Here is a 21,495-nt window from a genome sequence, read left to right as displayed (position 1 = left end):
TCAATTGGGATATGCAAAATCGGGTAACAAACAAAATTGAATAACAATAATGTTGACCATTAATTAGAGTATTTGTCAATAAAAAAAAGAAAGATAAAAGGGCTCTCTACGCTCTGCTGGGGTTGTGCTATGGCAGGGAGACCTAGACTTCGTAAAAATGCGGCCAAAACTCCGAAGACTAAGAAGAAAGGTCCGAGCTCGTCAGATCTGGTAAAGAAAACAAAAAAGATGGATTAACTCCTGGTAATAGAGGAATTGCAATGTTCAGAACATGATCTTGATTCAATTCCTGGTGTACCTATGATTGTGAAGAAATTAATTCTTGGTGATGATGCTGAGGGGATAATGTTATCTCCACACTCAACTGAGAAAGAGCTTATACAGAGATCAGGAATTCAAGCATCGTTTGTAAAGTAATGGGGGCTAGCTCAACGAAGACCAGATCAGGTAATACTCCTTCGATTTTCCATGTTCTGGGTTTTGGAAAGGAGGTTATGGGAGAGGTAGGGGCTGTGCTAAAATCATAGAAGAAGATATAATTGATGAGATTCAATACTGGAATTTTGCACTTGTGTGTTATGTGTTAGGAACAAATCCCCCAACACACGTGATTGAAGGATTTTTTAGGAGAATTTGGAAGCAACAGAATATAGATAGAGTGAGTTTACTTACTCATGGCATCTTCCTGGTCAGATTTCAATCGGATGAGGAAAGAGATCGGATTCTTAAGGGGGGGTATCAATTTTTTGATAGGAAGCTATTAATCATGAAGGCTTAGGATCCTGATGTGAGATTTACTAAAGAGGTTGTTTGGAAAGTTTCAGTTTGGATACAATTGAGACAACTTGAATTAAAATACTGGGGAGAGAGATCAATGGCAAAAATTGTAAGCACTTTAGGGAGAATGATCAAGCAAGACCAGGCTACAATGAATAGGGATAAGCTCCAATTTGCTCGAGTTTTAATAGAGATGGATGTTTCAAAAGGCTTTCCAACTCAAATAAAATTTGAAGATGAAAAAGGGCAGATGGTCTATATCGAAGTCTCTTACGAATGGAAGCCAGATTAATGTGAGATTTGTAAGGGCATCGATCATACCAGTAATGTGTGTAAGAAAGTGAAAATGGTGGAGCAAAGTAGGAAGCTATGGAAACCAAATGAGGCATCAGGGGTTCAGAGTGAACAGATACCAACAACTGCCACAGAAGATAATCAAGATGTTAAGGAAGTTAAAGGGAAGAAGGTTGTGATAGCTAGCCCACCCAAAGTGAAGACTAGGAACTCTTTTTATGTGTTAGAGGATGTTTCTGTTAATGAAGTGCAGGTTGGAGAGGTGTTATGTGAGATGAGGTCCATTATTGATTGAGGGGGAGACCCTCCACCAATAGATGGATACAAAATTTATTTGGAATGTAAGGGGCATCAACAAATCCTCTAAGCAAACTGATGTTATGAAGATGATTCATAACAAACAAATAGGATTTGTTGGACTCCTTGAGACAAAGGTTAAGGCTCGTAGAATAGGAACCTTATACCTAAAATGTTTAAGGGCTAGTATTTTACTAATAATCTGGCTCATCATCCTAATGGGCGGATTATCATTGAGTGGAATCCTAATAGTTTCGATGTAGATATAAAAGGGGCTACTAGTCGGTATATCCACTGTGTGTTAAAGCCGCAAAGAGGGGACTGTTTTGCTATAACACGGTGGTTTATGCAATCAATGACAGTAAAGGAAGAGACCAACTGTGGAAAGATCTTGTGCAATTATCAAAAGGTACTAATTTCCCTTGGATAGTTGGAGGGGACTTTAATTCGATATTGAGTACTGAGGAAAGGCTTGAATACCGGGGTAATGCCAATGAGATGATTCCATTTTAGTATAGTGTAGCAGATTGTGATTTAGAAGATATCAAATTCAATGGAAACTTCTTCACTTGGAATAATAAACAAGAAGGCAAAGATCGGGTTTATGCAAAATGGGACAGATTTTTAGCAAATCATAAGTGGATGGACAAATATACTACAGCTGAGGACACTTTCTTCCCTGAAGGTGATTTTGATCATTCTCCTGGCCTCCTTTCTATTTACCCGAATATGAAAAATAGTAAAAAGCCTTCTAGGTACTTTAATTTTTGGAAGAACTTGGAAGGTTTTGTTGATACTGTGAATAAGAATTGGAAGGTGAAGACAGCTGGTACTCCTATGTTTTGTCTTGTTTCTCACCCGAAGCAGCTCAAATCTTGTTTAAAAGTGTTGAATAGACAAGGCAGGAGAAATGTTGAGATTCAGGAACATGAAAGCTATCAACATATGATAAAGATTCAACAAAGCTTGCAGCAAAACCCTGGAATGCAGAGTTAATTGAGGCTGAAATTAGGCCTCGACACTTTTATGTAGAGTCTCACGGAAATTATATTAGTTACCTTAGTCAAAAAGCCAAGGTAGCTTGGATAAAAAGTGGAGATGATAATACAAAGGTTTTTCATGCAAGTCTTAAAAGAAGGAGGCAGCAGAATACAATTTACTCCATCAAAGATCAAACTGGAAGATGGATTGATGATCAAGAGGGTGTTATCAAAGCTTTTTTAGATTTTTATAACATTCTGTTGGGATCTTGTGTTACTAATAGAACCAGAGTTCACAAGAGAATTTTTCAAGAAGGGCCAATGGTGACTCAAAGACAAGCTGATTGGTTATGGCAAGATTATACTAAAGAAGAGGTGAAAGATGCCCTGCACTCAATTCCTGATGATAAAGCACTAGGACCAAATGGTCATAGTAGTCTTTTTTTAAAGATACTTGGGAGATAACAAGAAATGAAATGACTTACGTTGTTCTATCATTTTTGAACTCAGGAAGATTACTTAAAGAGATAAATGCTACAATAGTGACTTTGATTCCTAAATTGGTATGCCCAGAATCTATGAGTGATTATAGTCCCATTGCTTGCTGCAATGTGATCTATAAAATAGCTTCTAAAATTATTTGCAAGAGATTACAGGAATTTCTTACAGGAATCATTTCAGAGAATCAAAGTGATTTTGTTAAAGGAAGGCAAATTGCACATAATATTATGATTTGTCAAGACATGGTTTGGGGATATGATAGAAGTCGTGCAAAATCAACTTGTTTGTTCAAGATTGACCTTCAAAAAGCTTATGATATGCTTGACTGGGAATTTCTTAGAGAGATGCTTGAAGCTCTAAACTTTCCTCAAAAATTTGTAAACCTTATCATGGAGTGTGTTACCACTCCTCTATTTTCTTTCTCCATGAATGGTGCTCTTCATGGTTACCTCCAAGCTGAACGAGGTTTAAGACAAGGCGACCCAATTACCCCCCTTCTATTTGTTATAGGAATGGAGTGTTTGTCAAGGATCATGCTCAAGGTGGCTAAGGAGGCTGAGTTTAAATTTCATCCGAGATGCAAGAGTTTAAAGCTCACGCATCTTTGCTTTGCATATGACCTCCTCTTGTTCTCTAAAGGTGATTACAAATCTGCCACTCTTTTGCTGCGAGGTTTTAAGCTATTTTCCAACTCCTCAGGGCTCAAAGCGAATGTTAGGAAATCTATAGTGTATGGGGCAGGTATGGATTCTCTTTCTATTGATAGAATTATGGATTTATATAGTTTTTAGAAGAGTGAGCTGCCTTTTCAATATCTTGGCATGAAAATTTGTTCTAAAAAGATCTCTAAAGCTGACTTTGATTGTTTGGTGGATAAGATGATGTAACGCCCTGGTTACCCCAGAACAGTTACGGTGAACGGTGAACCGGAAATTTGACCCGCTACCCGAGTCCTTTGGTTGAAAACGTGATCTAAGTGTTAATATCAGGTTAAGGTGAAAAACCAGCAAAAAGGAATGGGTACATTTCATTAAGTAAACAAACTGCTCATGAGCCTTTCAAAATGTTTACAAGTAGTTCGTAATACAAAAGAGTCGCTACAGTTCCAAATTTACAATCCCCGCCGGCCTAAGCGGCAAAAATAGGGTAAACCCCTAGTCCCTCTGAGAACTCCTTGACCGTGGCGGTCAAGCGGCCCTGTATGTACACAACGTCGCCCAAGCTCTCCACTCAGGGCTGGTTAAGCTTTTTCCTTCCCTTTACCTGCACCACATAGCACCCATAAGCCAAGGCCCAGCAAGAAAACACAATAAAACATGATATAATATCAACAACGATCATAATAACCCTTCAGGACTCTCAGTCCAAACAAATAGATGACAATAGCCAAAAGCCACGATAATGAGCATCGCTCCCTCTAGCCATGTGACGATAGGGTCACCAGGGCTTAACGGTTAAGTGATTCTTTCATATGTTCGACCAGGACAGGTGCATGGTGTTGAGTCACCAACATAACCTTCCTCACGACTCTAGAGTCGAAGCTATGGACAACGTCCCTTGGCCACGTGACTAATGGTCACCGGGGTCGTATACCTTGGCTATAGACATCTGGTCGTAGACCAGGCAAGCGATTATAAGTTCTTCGACCTTAGGGTCGGTCCCGCATTAATGCCATAGGGTCATTCAATGCGTGATCATCGATTTTAGAGTCGGTCCCTGACCAGTCAGTGTCATAAACAGGTAATCAGCGTTCATTAGCATTTAATATGCAATCCATGTCCACATACATCAACCAACATGCCTCAATATCAAACCATGCATGTCATATACCTGCACAGGGTGCAACTATATCCATACACTGTTTTCTTACCTCAAGTTCGAGCCAGAAGTATGATAAAGACGACCCCTGAGAACGATCGATCTTTTAGTTCCTTAGCGGTTACCTAATCACAACCAATTATAACCTCCATTAATGAGAATCCACAGTAATAGGGTCTTAACCTAAGCACCACCCTCGGGACCTCGAAACATGCCCACACGGTTAGTAGATTCGATCCCGGGCCTTAAGGATTGAAACCCCAAGTCAAAAACCCTTAAAAACACTCAAAACGGGGTTTGGAAGGAGCAGGGTAGCGCTACAGCGCTCAACCCCTAGCGCCACAGCGCTCTACACAGAACCTCCCAAGCGCCAGAAAGCCTCCTGAGGAGCGCTATAGCGCCCTAGGGTGGGCGCTGTAGCGCTACCTCCAGACCCAAACACCCCTTAACCGACCTTCTTCAACTCCTTCGATTCTAACTCGATTTCCAAGCTTCCAAATCCTATTCTTGATGCCAAATGAACCCAAAAACCATCCCAACACACCCCAAACATCACAAGCATGGGAACCCTAGCCAAAACTCCCAACAAAACCATGAATTTACCCTAAACATCTCAGCTGCAAAATAACACCAGAACAAGGCAAACCAGAGAAAATCATGGTTAGAAACTTACCCAAAGCTTGGCTTATGATGGTCTTCAATGGTGGAACACACTCCCAAACTCCCAAGGCTTGCTTCCTAAGCTTGAATCCTCAAAATTGGTTCAAAAACCACAAAGAACAGTTAGGAGAAGAAGGTACGGGAGAACTCCTTGCATACTCTGTTTTTCCACTACTTTTCTCAGCTATCAAAGGTTATATCTATCCTAGGGGTGAAATGTCCATTTTACCCCTAGGTCAATTAATACTTTCTAAAGGCTCCCAAGGGCATATTTGGTACTTCCCTTCTAACTCGTTAATCATAATTAACACTCTCCAATTCCCGCTATTTTCAATGTTCTCAAATGCCAAAAATTCACAACCTGTTACCCTTTTATCTCCCGGTAACGCTCTAACCATCAAAATCACCCCGAGACTCAACCCAAGCCCCGACTCTTACACCTTTTGTGACTAAACCGCTACTTTAATATTCTACGATCGTCTCATGTCGAATAGCTCGAACAAACCCACATCATAATGTGGTCTCAACATATATCATCGACATGCATACAATTAACATTATATTTTAATATAATTCTCATAAATATGCATAAACACATTTAATGGCATAATTAAACAATTATGGCCCTCCCGGCCTACTAATCCAGCCATTAACCACATTAGGGAATCCGGGGCATTACAGATGATTACTAGAATTTAGATTTGGAGCAGTAGGAATCTGTCATATACGGGTAGAATCGTGTTAATTAACTCGGTTCTTCTCACTATAAATTCCTATTAGTCACAATTAGTGATTCTTCCGAAATTGGTCATTCAAAGAATTAACCAAGTGTGTCGAGCTTATCTTTGGAAATGTAATGAAGTGTTAAATGGCCCGCGGAATGTGTCTTGGATTGATGTGTGTCATTCTAACGCAGAGGAGGGTTTGGGTTTTAAAGATATTGCCTTATGGAATTTATGCACCATGGGCAAGCATGTTTGGGCTATCTCTTCTAAGAAGGACAATTTATGGGTAAAGTGGGTGAACTCTGTGTATATCAAGCAAAGAGAGTGGTGGGACTATGAACCATCTCTAGATGCTACCTGGTATTGGAAGCGTATAGTGCAAGCGAAAAATCAAATCAAAGCAGTGTTTTCTCTCAGTGAGTTTCAAAAATTTAAGTTTCCAATATCTGCTTTATGTTATAAATTGCAGTTGCATTCTATTGGCAGATGGAATTTTGATATGATTTGGGACAGAGTTTGTATTCTCAAACATAGAGTTATCATTTGGTTAGCTCTGCTTGAAAGGCTACCTACTAGAGATCGCTTAAAGAGATTTGGTACAATTGAACATATTTCTTGCTTACTTTGTGGGACTTATGCTAAATGTCACTCTCATCTCATTTTCTCATGTTGTTTTAGTTCAAAAATTATGGTAGAGGTTGTGAAGTGGAGTGGTATTTTGTACCAGGGGCACGATCTTAAGGGCCTTTTGAAGTGGCTGGTGAAAAAGAAGTTGTCGCAAGGAAGAAGAAAGATTGCTTTCAGCATTGTTTCTGCTATGGTTTATTTCATTTGGCATAGTCAAAATAGTGTTTTTTGGGACCAAAAACTTCCAACAATTGATGTTATTGTGAAGGATATTATACATACTATGTGTGTGAGATTACATTACATGAATTTAAACAAATTCAATGGGGTAGACCAAGATTGGGTGGAGGCTCTTTTAAGAGCTTGTAATTAATTGTTGGGCTTTTGCCTTTTCTTTGTAATTGTTTTTTGTAGTAATTCAAAGTTGCTGATTTACCACAAAAAAAGAATATTTGTCAATAAATAAAATATTGACTTTGATATATTAAATCAATTAGTTGTAACAAATTGATTTTATATACCATATAAATAAATATTCTAGCATTCTCCCACTTGGTCAACATTTAAATTAATGTATTACTTAAGCCCGATAACTATCCCTGTTAGATAATAAACACATGAATTATGGTGATAGGTCCTCTTTTTATGGCGAGTATTATCTTCCATGTATTACAATATATTTATTACATAACAATGTAATTTATGTGGCTATGTATTTAAACGAACAAATCCTATCTTTATTCAGGTCCTAAAAAAATTTCTCACATAAATTAAAATGCGCATAAATATGAGAAAACATCAAAATAAGAGTTTCATTAATAATAACTTCAATTTGTACAATAAATTTACATAAGGGAATAAAGTCCCATGTTCACTACATGATCCTTGAATTTATGAGGTGGCAAGCCTTTTGTCATAGGATCAGCAATCATCAATTCAGTGCTAATGTGTTGAATGACCACTTTATTTTCTTTAACACGTTCTCTCAGGGCTAAGTACTTTATGTCGATGTGCTTGTTTCGACTACCACTTTTGTTGTTCTTAACCATGAATACAGTAGCTGAATTGTCGCAGAACATTCTCAATGGCCTAGATATGGAGTCTACAACTCTAAGGCCTGAAATGAAACTCTTTAGCCATATACCATGCCATGTAGCCTCAAAACACGAAATGAACTCGGCCTCCATAGTAGAAGTAGCAGTCAAGGTCTATTTCTTACTCCTCCATGATATAGCTCCACCGGCAAACATAAACACGTAACTAGAGGTTGATTTACGTGAATCAGTGCAACCAGCAAAGTCTGAATCTGAGTAGCCAACTACTTCCAGGTTGTCGGTTTCTCTGAACATGAGTTTGTAATCCTTAGTACCCTAAAGGTACCTCATAACTTTCTTTGCAGCTTTCGAGTTGTCTAATATACTAGATGCAAGCAATGTGTAATGCACGATTGCTTAGTTTTATTAAAAAAACTATTAATTATTTTTATTAAGTACTTAGGATTGCATATAAATTTCAAATTAATAAATAATGTTATATATTATAGAAGAATGACACAAACATATTAAAAAAAATTAAGCCAAAACATAATCTATAGTTTAAATATAAATAAATAATATGATAGTATTTATTTTTAAAATAAATTGTTCAACCAAGAGTCTGTTAGATATACACTTTTTACATATTATGTTTTCTAGTTTTAAAGTAAACTATTTGATGTTGCTTATAAGTTTGAAATTTAGTGTTCTTAATAATTTAAATTTTTGTATTTTTTATGTTTTGATTTATATATTATATATGGAGATTCTAGTTTAAAATTTTTTTTTTTTCTAATTTTCTTTTAGAAACAAATATTCAATATAATAAAATATTAAGAAATTCTAAATTAAAACTATAAATTTAAGAAGTTTATTTGATCAAATTTTATATATTTAATTAAAAATGAATAAAGCAAACATAAAGTTATATATAAATATATATATATCAGTGGCTAAAACAATTAAAATATGTAATTACTCATTAAAAAAATTAAACGAAAAAATAAGAAATATGTATATTCATGTTTTATGTCATATATATAATTGAATAAAAAAAATCATTAAGTGACAAAATAAATAATTAATAAAATAAAGAAAATAATAAATTTAAACACATAAATAATTTTGGGTTATAGTTTTCAAAACATAATTGATAAAGCAATTTAAATACTTTAATGTGAAATGTTAAAATCTGTGATGAGAAATTATTATGACTCATTATTACTTTTTTATTTTTATTTTTATGTTATTTACCTTATTTAGATAATGTTAAAACTAACGGTGTTAGAAAACAATAAAAAAGTGTTAAATCTAACGAAAACCAACAATTTCCGTTAAACTCGTATTTATAATATATAAAGATATAAGAATATGGAGGGTAAGAATACAAAGTTGGTGGTTACGATAATCCTTGTAAGTCCTCTGCATGTGTATGTTTTACAAAAATAATTTGGATTGGAGTCTGCGAACACAAATACAGTTTTTCGTCAACAAAAAAAAAGATTAAGCTTAAATAAGATAAATGAAAACAAGTATATCAATATTTTTAAATGATTAAGTAGTTAAATCTATCTAACTCATATTTGTATTATCGAAAATGAAGAACCAAGTGTTACAATCATAAAAATTATTTCATTATGAATTCTCTATTATTTTTGCAGAATTAATTTTGGTACAAAAAAAAATAGCTTACAAATTGTATTGACCTAGAGGCAATCTGCTAATATCCTCTGCACGAAATTTGGGAGAAGTTATACATGGCCTGTTTGGTCAAACATAACGAAATGCCATAGAAAAATAAAATTTAGCTATCATTAGAAATTATTTTTTTTACTAGTAATATTAATCAATGCATGAACCCTACATGTGGAAATTGAAGTATCATTTAATTTTTGGACAATTAGCTGCAATTAGTTCCTAGTGTCAATTTAATATCGGTGTCAAATATTATATTAAATACAAGCTTCATAGTGTGTTGAGTATTTAAGGTGATTAACAACACTCTTTTCTCTTAAATATAAAAAGCTTCCAAATATAACATTATAATTCTTAATTGAACATATTAATTTACATTCTTTTCACTTCTATATATGTTTTGCATTAAATAATAGATTTACACACTACAATGTGTTTAATGTGTTTGTGTATGAACAAGATAAGGCGGATGGATATTTAAGGTATGTGGACGGATCCCTTTGTAATAATTATTGACATGAGAGAAGGAGATCAAAGAATTTCAACCAATAATCAATTATCTTATCGTCTAGAAAAATATACATCATCAATTATATATAAGTTTATGTGTGGTGAACGGTTTCTTCCTTCTTTTTTTTAAAAAGAAAAAATCTTTTATGTGTGTCTCAAATCAAATGTGTTGAACCCTTCAATATCAACCTCATTTTATTCATTAAGATAATGCCTTAATATAAATAGAATATTAGTGTCGTACCAAATTTTCTATTCCAATAAATTGATGTCCCCTTCCCTGTCACTTTAGCATAATAGTGATATGTACCACTTAATATAAATGACAATTATCTTGTTTAACAAAGAAGCCCATAAATGTAATTTTGATGCATCTAATTTAATGTAATTTATATTTACATACATGTATAAATATGAGATTATGGCGGCAAAACTACTCAAGTAGATACAAAATCTTGCATATAAATACCTACTTGAGTAATTTTGCCGTCAATAATTCTTAAACATTCTTTGAATAATTCGTTTTATATATTTATTGTACAACCAAATTATTAGCTTTCAAATTGTACAAGACTGATTTTCTTTTTTGGGTCAAATTTTACAAAACTGGATCATTTCTGAAATTTTGTATAACTGGGATAAATTGGTGTTCAGAGCTGGCCTCATCTTAAGGCCAGTGAGGCAGCTGCCTAGGGACTAAAATATAGGAGGCCCATTTTTTCATACCATTATATACATATATTAAATATATTTCAAATTTTAAGATATTTATTGTACACGATTAACTCATGAAGTTTTTTTAAAAAAATATTTTTTAAACTTTAAAGTGGTGAGTCATGAGTTATGCAGTTTAGTGAGAAAAATTAGGTACTGATTAACTTCTTTTGACTTTATTTTATTTTATTTTTCATTTCCAATGTAATAACAATATATATATTCTAACGTTATTTTTTTTCTTATTAATAGAAATTGTCATTAATTATAGGTTAACGTTTCAAATTATACCGTTGGTTTGGTAATTGATAGATTTAATTTTATTAATATACCCTTAACATATTTGTGTATATATATTCCTATTACAATTTTCATAATACACTATTTTATTTCTCTTATATATTCTCTAAAAGTGAAATTCTCTCATATGCATTCTTTCTTTAAGCATTTGGATTCAAGAATCAAAATCTTTCTTCATAATTTTGCTAGAAAGCAAAAATCTCCAGCCTCCAGGTTATATCATTCTTACTCATTTGTTTATAATATTTTATATTGTTATTATTGTTGTTTTGTTATTTCTATCTTCTTATATTATTTTGATTTGCTTGCTAGTTTGCTTATTCTATATGTAATAGTTTTAGAGTTAGAAAAAATATGTATAATCGAAAATATGCTTCAGGCTATGAGAAACTAAAAAAGAAAAAAATAATAGAAAGTTTAGTTTAATCACAAAAAGGAGCTCTTGATAAATTTATTTTAAGTAGCAAGAGTGATGCATTGAATTTGAGTAGTGAAATAATTGAAAAAAATAATTTGAAATCACTAGAGGATGAGGAAATTATGGTAGAAAAGAACTTAGAGAATGAGAATGATGATGTAATTGTTAATGAAGATGGTCAAGAAAATATTAATGAAAATGAAGTTGATATAGAAAGAAAAAGATGTTCAAGATAATTTGAGTAGTGATGTTTCTTATAATATTTATGATCCCGGATGGTGGAAAATTATTGATACTAAATTAAGAGATTTGTTAGTAGAAAAAGGTCCAATTAGAATAAATGATATAATTTTTCCAAAAGATGAAAATCCTAGGCATTTTTCCACTTTTTATTATATGAGAAAATTATCGAATGGAGAAACATATGATAGAAGATGATTGGTATATTCTAAGGATTTTTTTTTTTTTTTGGTAAATCAGAGAAAGAATTTTATTAAGCACAAAACAATATACAAACACCAATTAATTACAAATATAATTGTCCCACCCAATCTAAATCCTCCTTACTCATCTTCCTTTTTTTCATACAACATACCCTGATACACATATCAGATTTAATCTTCTGCACAACATTGCACCATTGGCACCCAATGATTCCAAAGAGCTTCATTCCTAGCTTTCCAAATGTGATAAACACAAGCCACTAATGCGCAGCAGTACACCCTCCTAGACAAGTAGACTGGCCATTTCTTCTAATCCAGTTCATAATTCCATCAACCTCATATCTATTAGATCCAAAGCCTAACCATCTCAGAATATTGGAAAGACAAAGCTTACTAAACTCACAAACAAAAAATAAGTGCTTATGAGTTTCCTCTATCTTACCACAGATAACACAACAATTATCCTGCACACAACCAAACCTGAAAAGTCGATCCCTAGTTGGTAACCTTTTTTTTAATACCAACCAAGTCACAAATTTATGTTTTGGTATTCCAAGTCTGTCCCAAATGAAGGAAAATTTCCACTTTGTATCTGTTTTATCCTTCAGCAGCTTATACAACTGAGCAATGGTACAAGTAGGCCAACTATAAATATTGTGCATGAGAATTTCCTTGAATTCATTCTTTATTTTGACTACTTTTTTCCAGTACCAACTGTTGTTTGTAGGAGCCATGTAGCCCCACCAGTCTGCCTCTTTAATGTACACCGAATGAACCCACTGCACCCAAAGATTATCCTCCATTTTTGCTATAGCCCAAACATATTTCCCAATAGCACACCTGTTCCACAAGCCAATGTCTGAAAAGCCAAGACCTCCCTGATGTTTACTCTTCTCAATCTCAGTCCATGAGACTCGACCCGGCCCTTCCATATACTCTGTACCCTTCCAAAGAAATGCTCTACAGATTTTTTTAATTCTTGTAATCACCATTCGGGGCAAGATAATCAATTGAGACCAATACAAATTGATAGAAAGGAGGACAGAATTGATAAGAATACACCTCCCTGCAAAGGACATATTTCTTGTACTCCAACTCCTAATCCTTTTAACCATTTTCTCAACCAAACAATCACAATCAGCTTGAGTTATTCTACTATTGCTTATGGTCATTCCTAAGTATTTAAAAGGAAGATTACTTCTACTAAACCCTATCATATCAGTGATCCTATTCCAGTCCCCATCATGCAACCCAACACCATAAATGGCTGACTTTGCTCTGTTAGCTTTCAAACCAGAGGTATCAGTAAACAATTGAAAGCCTCTGAGTAAAACATGAATAGCTTTAAAGGTTCCTTTGCTAAACAGAAGCAAGTCATCTGCAAAGCAAAGATGATTAAGTTTCAAATACTCACACCGTGGGTGATACTTGAAATCCTTATGATGCCCAACTGCAACCATTATCCTTGAAAGATACTCCATACCAATTACAAACAACAAAGGGGACAAAGGATCCCCTTGCCTTAAACCTCTCCTAGACTTCAAGCAACCGGTTTGAGCCCCATTAATCATGAAAGAAAATCTCGGAGTAGTAACATAGACCATCACCAACTTGATAAACTTAGAAGGAAAATTAAGAGCCATCATCATTTCTTGCAAAAAATTCCAATCCAAGGTGTCATAAGCTTTTTGAAGATCTATTTTAATCATACAAGATGAGCTAGTACTTTTCCTCCCATAACCCCTCACCAAGTCTTGGCATATCATGATATTATGAGCTATATTTCTGCCTTGAACAAACCCACTTTGATTTTCAGAGATAATTGAGGGTAAAATCACTCTAAGTCTTGAACAGATAAGTTTGGTAGCAATTTTATAAACCACATTGCAACAAGAAATTGGCCTATAATCACTGACATTCTTGGGGCAGCTAGATTTAGGAATAAGAGTTAAGTTGGTTGTATTGAGTTCCTTAAGCAGCTTACCCGAATGCAGAAAAGATAGCACTACTTTAATAACATCCTGACCAGTAATATGCCAAGTGTGTTTAAAAAAGGCACTACTATACCCATCAGGACCTGGTGCCTTCTCATCAGGAATGGAAAATAGAGCTTCTTTCACTTCATCTTTGGTGTACATCTTCAGTAGAAACTCTGCCTGTTGCACAGAAACTAAATTCCCTGCTTGCACACCTTGTCTAAGACAGATTTCCTCCCAACTGAAACAGAACCTAACAACTCTGCATAATAGTCATGGAAAACCTAAGTCACTCCTTCCTGAGTATCAAACCAACGACCCTTCATATCCCTTATAGAATGGAGAGAATTCTGAATCCTTCTACTTCTGATACTCCTGTGAAAAACTTTTGTATTTTCATCTCCTTGATTGAACCAATCCACTTTCACCTTCTGCTTTAAAAATTGAATCATATTCTGGTGAGCAAGTTGGTACTCCACTCTACAACTAATTTCTTCATTCATCAATTGGGTATTGCCAGGGGTTTCTTTAATTTTTCCTTGAATCTCCATCAGCTTGTGATATGTCGCAGCATCCTGAACAAAAACATCACCCTTTCCTTCCTTATTTATCTTAGCTAAAACTCCCCTAAGCTTTTTTAACTTGGTAATTAAACAATACATAGGGGTTCCTGTAATTTCCTCATTCCAACTCAAAGACACCTTATCCAAGAAATCTATATAACTACTCCAAAAATTGAAATATCTGAAAGGTTTCCGGATCTCAAACTCTGAAGAGAAAATCACCAAACACGGACTATGATCAAAATCCCCTTCTGGAAAGAAAATAGCCTCAGCATTAGTAAACTTCTCCAGCCATTGATCATTAACCATTACTCTGTCAAGCTTTGCATAAACACGAGAGCATCCTTCTTGCTTATTATTCCAAGTAAAAAAATTCCCTGAAAATTTCATATCTACTAACGCGCACTTCTCCACACAGCTTTGAAAGGGAACCATTTCAGATCCATTACCACAGTAATGTAATCGATTTGAAGGGGATAAAACATAATTAAAATCCCTCATTATCATCCAAGGCATCTAGTGACACTACCTATGTTCTTCATATCCTCCCAAAGTCTTTCTCTGCCATTCATATCATTTAAAGCATAAACCACAGTGACTGCAAACTAAACCCCATGCTTAATCTGAACTAGAGAATGCATCCATTGACTTGAACTTCCCCGAATATCCACCGTAAAACTATTCGGATTCCAAGCTACAACAATTCGACCATTAGGATGATTAGCTAAATTGCAAGTAAAACACCAACCTTGAAACATATTAAGGTATAAAGTCCCCATTTTAGAAACCTTAACCCTTGTTTCTAGGAGACTAACAAAACCAATTCGTTTATTGGATATCATTTTCATGACATCATTTTGCTTGCTGGTTTTGTTAAGTCCCCTAACATTCCACACAAACAATCTATCCATTAGTTAATGGAGGATCTCCCCCTCCATTAATATTGGACCTCATCTCCTGTAGTACTTCTCCCACATGCAATTATGCTACAGATAACTGATCTAACACCTTAAAAGAGTTACTCACATTAACTTCTTTGTCTTTTGCCATCTGCATTTTTGTCCCTCTAACTTGGAAAAAACCATATGTGTCCTTCTTTCTTTCACTCTGTCCCTGTGCTAAAATATTCTTCCTTATTGTATCGGGTTGCTGCAGACTGGCAGGTTTCGGTTGCCAAATCTGAGATGCCCCTGGTTTGTCCATCCTCTTCCTACAATCTTCTTTGACATGTCCAATTCCATTACACTGAGAACAAACTTCAGGTTTCCATTCATAGTAAACTTCCACATACACAAACTCTCCTTTTTCATCTTCAAATTTGATTTGAGCAGGTAGTTCTTTAGACAAACTCATTTCAATAAGCACCCTAGCAAACTGTAGTTTCTCTCGGTTCCCTGTTGCTCTGTCCTGGCGCACCATCTTCCAAATTGTGCTCACAATTTTAGCTATAGTTCTCTCCCCCCAGTACTTAAGTTCCAGGTTTCTCAATTGAACCCAGATTGGGACTGTCAAAACTGTTGCATCCGGATCCCATCGTTTCACAATGATAGGCTTCATGTCAAAGAAGTAATATCCAGCAGCCAAGACTCCATCTCTAACTTCTACCTTTTGAAACTGAATCAGGAAAATGCCTTGAGCCAAAAGCCCTATTTTATCTACCCCTTTGTCTCTCCAAATTCTGCGAAACAAACCTTCCATCACCGAAAGAGGTGGATTGGCTCCCAAAACATAACACACTATAGATGAATTCCAGAATTGAACTTCTTCTTCTATGTCATTAACCTCTATTTTGACAACATCCGACTCCATATTCAAGATAGGTGCAGAGTTACCTGATTTCTTTGCTTTTCCTTTAGAGCCCGAAATGTCGCCCTTCAGAACCCCCAACCAGTCGGTAAGGGTTTGTTTAACCACCGATCTACACTCCAGTTCTCCAAAACCAACCCCTGGTCCTCCCCTAGCATCTATAATGTTTTGAGAAACAGAATCCTCCATTGCCATCTCTGTCCGACTTGGACCCGAAACATCCTCATCTTTCAAATTAAGAGCCTCCACCCCCAGAATTGCATCAATGGACTTAAATTTCTTGATTGGATCTATTGATGAAGGTCCTTTTTTCTTCTTCCCCGACGTCTTCTTCTTCAATTTTGGTCTCCCCGCCATGGCACCAGCTCAAGCTGAAGAGAGAGCAAAAATTTTGGCGCGAAATTTTTTTTATTATTAGATATTTAATCAATTATTCTAAGGATTTTGACAAGGTGTATTGTTTTTGTTGCAAATTATTTCATTCTAATTCTACTAATAATATGAATCAATTAGGCAATGAAGGAATTAAGGAATGGAAAAATCTTGGTGCTAGGCTTAAAACACATGAAACAAGTAATGAGCATATTGTTAACATGAATGCTTGGATTGACTTAGAATTGAGACTTGCAAATAATAAAACAATAGATAAAAGTGAGCAAGAACGAATTAATAAGGAGAAGGAACATTGGAGGAATGTTTTAGTAAGAATAATTGCTATTGTAAAAAGTCTAGCTAAGAATAATTTGGCATTTTGTGGAAATAATGAAAAGATCTACCAAGAGAACAATGGAAATTTTTTGAGTTTAATTGAAATGATTACTGAATTTGATCCAATTATGCAAGAACATGTTCGACGTATTCAAAATAGTGAAATTCATAATCATTATTTGGGACATAGAATTCAAAATGAGTTGATTCAATTATTAGCGAGTGAAGTGAAAAATACAATTTTGAACAAAATCAAAGAAGTAAAATATTTTTCAGTTATACTTGATTGTACTCCTGATTTAAGTCATCAAGAACAAATGTCTCTTATATTGAGGTGTGTAGATATCTCAACTAGTCCAATAAGAGTGGAAGAATATTTTTTGGGATTTTTAAAAGTGGATGATACTTCAGGAAATTGATTTTTTAGTGAACTCGCAAAAAAAATTGAAAATTTGAAACTTGACATTAATGACATAAGAGGACAAGGATATGATAATGGATCTAACATGAAAGGAAAGCACCAAGGTGTACAAAAGAGATTATTAGAGTTAAATCCTAGAGCATTATACACACCTTGTGGTTGTCATAATCTTACTTTAGTACTTTGTGATGTTGTTAATTCTTGTGTTAAAGGTGTATCATTTTTTGGTGTTTTACAACGTATATATACACTATTCTCTTCTTCACCTAAGCAATGGACAATATTGAAAAATAATATGTCTATTTTGACCGTGAAATCATTGTCTCAAACTCGTTGGGAAAGTCGTATTGAAAGTGTTAAGGCAATTAAATTTCAAACTCCAAAAATAAGAGATGTTTTGCTTGAACTAGCAGAAACATGTGATGGTCCTAAAATAAAGAGTGAAGCTAAATGTCTAGCAACCTATGAATTAGAGAATTTTGAATTTTTGTTAGGCATGACTATTTGGTTTAATATTTTGTTTGCTGTCAATTCAATTAGTAAAAATTTACTATGTAAAAATATGGATATTGACAACGCTATAAATCAGTTAGATGGCCTTCTTTCTTATTTTGAAAATTATAGGAAAGATGGATTTGTTTCTGTTATGATTTCAGCTAAAGAAATTGCGAATGAGATGGAAAATGAGCCTAAATTTTGTGAAAAACGTGTGATTCGTACGAAATTTTTTTTGATGAAATAACTAATGATGATGATGATATAGTAAACTCTGCTGAAGAATCATTTCGGATGCAAAGATTTCTCAAGGAAAAACTTGCCAAGTTTGATGCAAAGAGTGAAACTGTTTTCTTGAGATATCCTACAAATAGTAAAGCCTGTAGGGTATACAACATGAGAACTACCAAATCTGGTCTTGATGAGACTATAAATGTTGTTTTTAATGTTCTTGAAGACTTACCTTCCTACTATGAAGGTGAGATGTGAGGTGTCAAATATATAAGGGCTCTGTGGTGTAGCCACTTTTGCATTTCCGCACTTAATTTTTTTTTTTATGACGATGTATATTGTAGTCATTTATGATAACTTATCTGCTAAAAAGGAGGGTTTTATCTGTCATCAGCATGACTGTGAAATGATGAGGCTCGAGAGTATCCTGCAAATTTTCCATAAATTTGGCATAATTTATAGTACTGGAAATAAAGTTCAAACAGTTGAATTTTACACATGCATACAAAAAATAGACACGGGTGCAACAAGCAATTTGAACTTTGTTTTCAGCACTATAAATTATTCCAAATTTCTTAAAAATTTATAGGATGTCTTAAATGACTACAATGTACACCGTCATAAAAAAATTTGGTACCAAAATACACAAGTGGCTGCACCGTAGATGCACCCTATATATATATATGGAAATAATTTGTCCTTATCAAGCTCTGGCCTCCACGAGCATACAATTGAATAATTATATATGTGCACCTAAGCTATGCATCCAAATATTATACACAGTGATAGGATACGGTTTTTTAAAATAATAGTTCTCAATTTAGATAAATACAATTGGTTAAAAAAAAACTACTACATCACATATTATTACTTATCGTAATGCGACTTTACATATTTATTTATATATATTCTTAAACATTTTTTAATAAATTTTATATATTTTATTGTACAACCATGTTCAGCTTTCAACTTGTGCAATACATATTACTTTATGTTTCCTACTTTCTGTCTTGATGACTTCATAATTTTTATTAGTTGTACTGTAAAATATGTCGATCGAAATAATTGGTATAATGGAAATGGGTCATTATTACCAGTATTAATTGTGCAAATGTATGGACGGTTAACGTATCTGTATTACTATTGGCGGTAGGATTAGTCAATAGTTAGTTGGTTGGTTTTTCTAGTTAGTTAGTTGTTTCTGTTATGTTAGAGGTTATGGCCCCATCCTTATATATTTAGAGAGAGAGGTTGATTAACTCTATTATTTGTACACAAAAGCATGACTGGTGGGCTCTTTTTGAGCCCTATAGCAGATTTTTCATATCTATCTATATATAATAAGTGAGTAGATAACGGAAATTTTTAGTTTTAATGATTTTTTAATTTTTTTAAGGTTAATTTTAACGGAATATTCTTATATTTAACAGTAACTTCTAAATACTTAAACTTAAATAAAATAAAATAAATAATTAAAAAATTAAAATAAGATATTTTTGAAATATTTTGCAATGATAATTATTTAAAAATAATTAATAATTAAACAAATTAAAAATAACATATTTTTTCAGATAAATAATTAAACAAATTAAAATATGATATTTTTGAGATGTTTTACAATGATAATTATTTAAAAATAATAAAATCATATGTTTTATAACTTAAATAAATATTTAATTAAACTAAAACTCACTCATTAGAATAATATCATATTAAACATATAATATAATCTACTGTAAATTAGCACCAAATTGTTTTTTTTTTAATTTGAAAGAAACTTAAATTTAAAATCCGCGTATAATATTTAATAATACATTAAACATATAATATATAATCTCTTGTTGTCACCCCCAAATTCATAAACTTGAACAAACATTGTTACACTCAGATTTCGAGCCATAAGAATTGTGACCTCGAAAGCTAGATTCGTAATGAATGGACTCGTGATATCTGGAACATGTCCGAAGTCTAAGCATCAAGCCTGCGAAGCAGAGATGACTTCGAAGATGGTAGCCTCGCGATCCTCACAAGCTCGAAAGACAGACCCCGAAATACGTCTGTCTCGGGATGGCCTCGGATCAGGGCTCCGATCCTGACACACGTATGAGCTCGAAGTCATGTGGTCTCGGGAAGATGCTATAGCTCGAAAGTCAATAAGAGACCTGGGTGAATAGGGCCTTGGCGATATAAGATAATAACTTTGAATATCTTAGAGAATCATCAATGAGAGACGCGGTCAACATTAAATGCTATAAATCCCCTATAATCAAGGGATATTAATCGTTCAGTTATACGCCCCCTGATCTTCAGGGGACGTTTCCTTGTATATAGGATTGCAGGCTTTGAATGCCATTAAATTTATTTGCATATACAGAATAACTTCCCGAAATATGTGGGATAGTATTCTGAAATCCTCTATAAATAGAGAGTTCATGTACCATTGTAAGGGACCGAATTTTTGTAATCTTGAAAGAAAACTCTAGGGAATTCATCTTGAAGAATTTTCAGAGATCATCTTAAGTTTAATAACAAAGACTCGTGGACTAGGCAGAGTTAACTGCTGAACCACGTAAAAAATCTCATTTGTGTTATCACATTTTTATTGGCCATAACTGATTATTGTTTTCGTGCTCTTCTTTCACTGTTGACGAAAAACGGCGTCAACAGTTTGGTGCTTTCATTGAGAGGCTTAAGCATTCAGTCCCTGAACAAGTTATGGCCGCTAATAATCAGAATATTCCTGAAGAAAATTATCCAAGACGTCCTGGGAAACAACCGATGGAAAACCCAGATGTTGAAGAAAGAAGTGGATCCTCCGATTCTCGGGGACCACTTGCTCCACCAAGAGATGAGGATATGTATTACAATCCTGAGCAATATGTTCCCATTGTGGAACTTGAGAACCGGCAGCTGAAAGAGCAGTTGGCGGAAGCCAACAAGCGGAATGAGGAGTTAGCGAGGATAGCCGCAGAGGCGCAGGTGGCTCAGCCCCCGCCTCCACGTGAAAACCAAGCTCCCCCTCCTAGGGACGTACATGTTCCTCCCCGCAGGCCCCGTGGGCGTCCGCGAAAGAATGTTGCCACAAGAAAACTGGCACAACCCTCGGCACCAGCAGAACCATCCGCTCCCTCTAGGCCCCAGAGGAGTACCCGGGCTAGGGCCCCGGTTAATCCACCTGCGGAAGTACCTGTGGGAACTGAGAATAACCGAGCCCCCGCAGAGGCTCGGACTCAAGTCCCTGGGAGCGCACCAAATGCAACCAACCCATCTCGGGCAAACTCTGGACCATCTAGGCCGCGAAATGGGTGGCAGCCACCGTCACCCATAAGGTTCCCTCCATCACCTATAAGATATCCTTCACCCCCTCGCAGGAATGCTCAACCAGTTCGAGATCAGGATGAAAGGCGTGCAGGGAGGAGGCAAGGAAACAAGGAGCAGCTTTCCAGGAGCGGAGAGGCGCCCTATCAGAAAGAAGTCAAACATCTCGGTCTCGCACGGCGGA

At 35.0% G+C, this 21,495-nt stretch overlaps 1 protein-coding gene across 1 annotated transcript; it reads left to right on the top strand.

The window, feature by feature from the left end:
• Positions 1–1,123: 1,123 nt before the first annotated feature.
• On the top strand, positions 1,124–6,555 carry LOC133802047 (uncharacterized). Its single transcript, XM_062240279.1, has 7 exons — positions 1,124–1,340; positions 1,731–1,777; positions 1,882–2,197; positions 2,323–2,775; positions 2,859–3,590; positions 6,244–6,412; positions 6,522–6,555. Exons 1-7 carry the CDS (start codon positions 1,124–1,126, stop codon positions 6,553–6,555), a joined length of 1,968 nt encoding a protein of 655 aa, XP_062096263.1.
• Positions 6,556–21,495: the final 14,940 nt, after the last annotated feature.

The sequence above is a fragment of the Humulus lupulus genome, chromosome 9 (assembly GCF_963169125.1).
Source record: "Humulus lupulus chromosome 9, drHumLupu1.1, whole genome shotgun sequence".
Classification (NCBI taxonomy): Eukaryota; Viridiplantae; Streptophyta; class Magnoliopsida; order Rosales; family Cannabaceae; genus Humulus; species Humulus lupulus.
Note: the sequence above shows the minus strand (reverse complement) of the source record. Positions and strands in the feature narration are given on the sequence as shown.

Coding starts and splice junctions, on each gene's coding strand:
- LOC133802047 (XM_062240279.1), top strand. CDS start 1,124: ATGGTGGAGCAAAGTAGGAAGCTATGGAAACCAAATGAGGCATCAGGG. Junction 1,341..1,730: donor GCAGGTTGGAGAGGTGTTAT/GTGAGATGAGGT, acceptor AATCAATGACAG/TAAAGGAAGAGACCAACTGT. Junction 3,591..6,243: donor ATCTATAGTGTATGGGGCAG/GTATGGATTCTC, acceptor ATTCTAACGCAG/AGGAGGGTTTGGGTTTTAAA.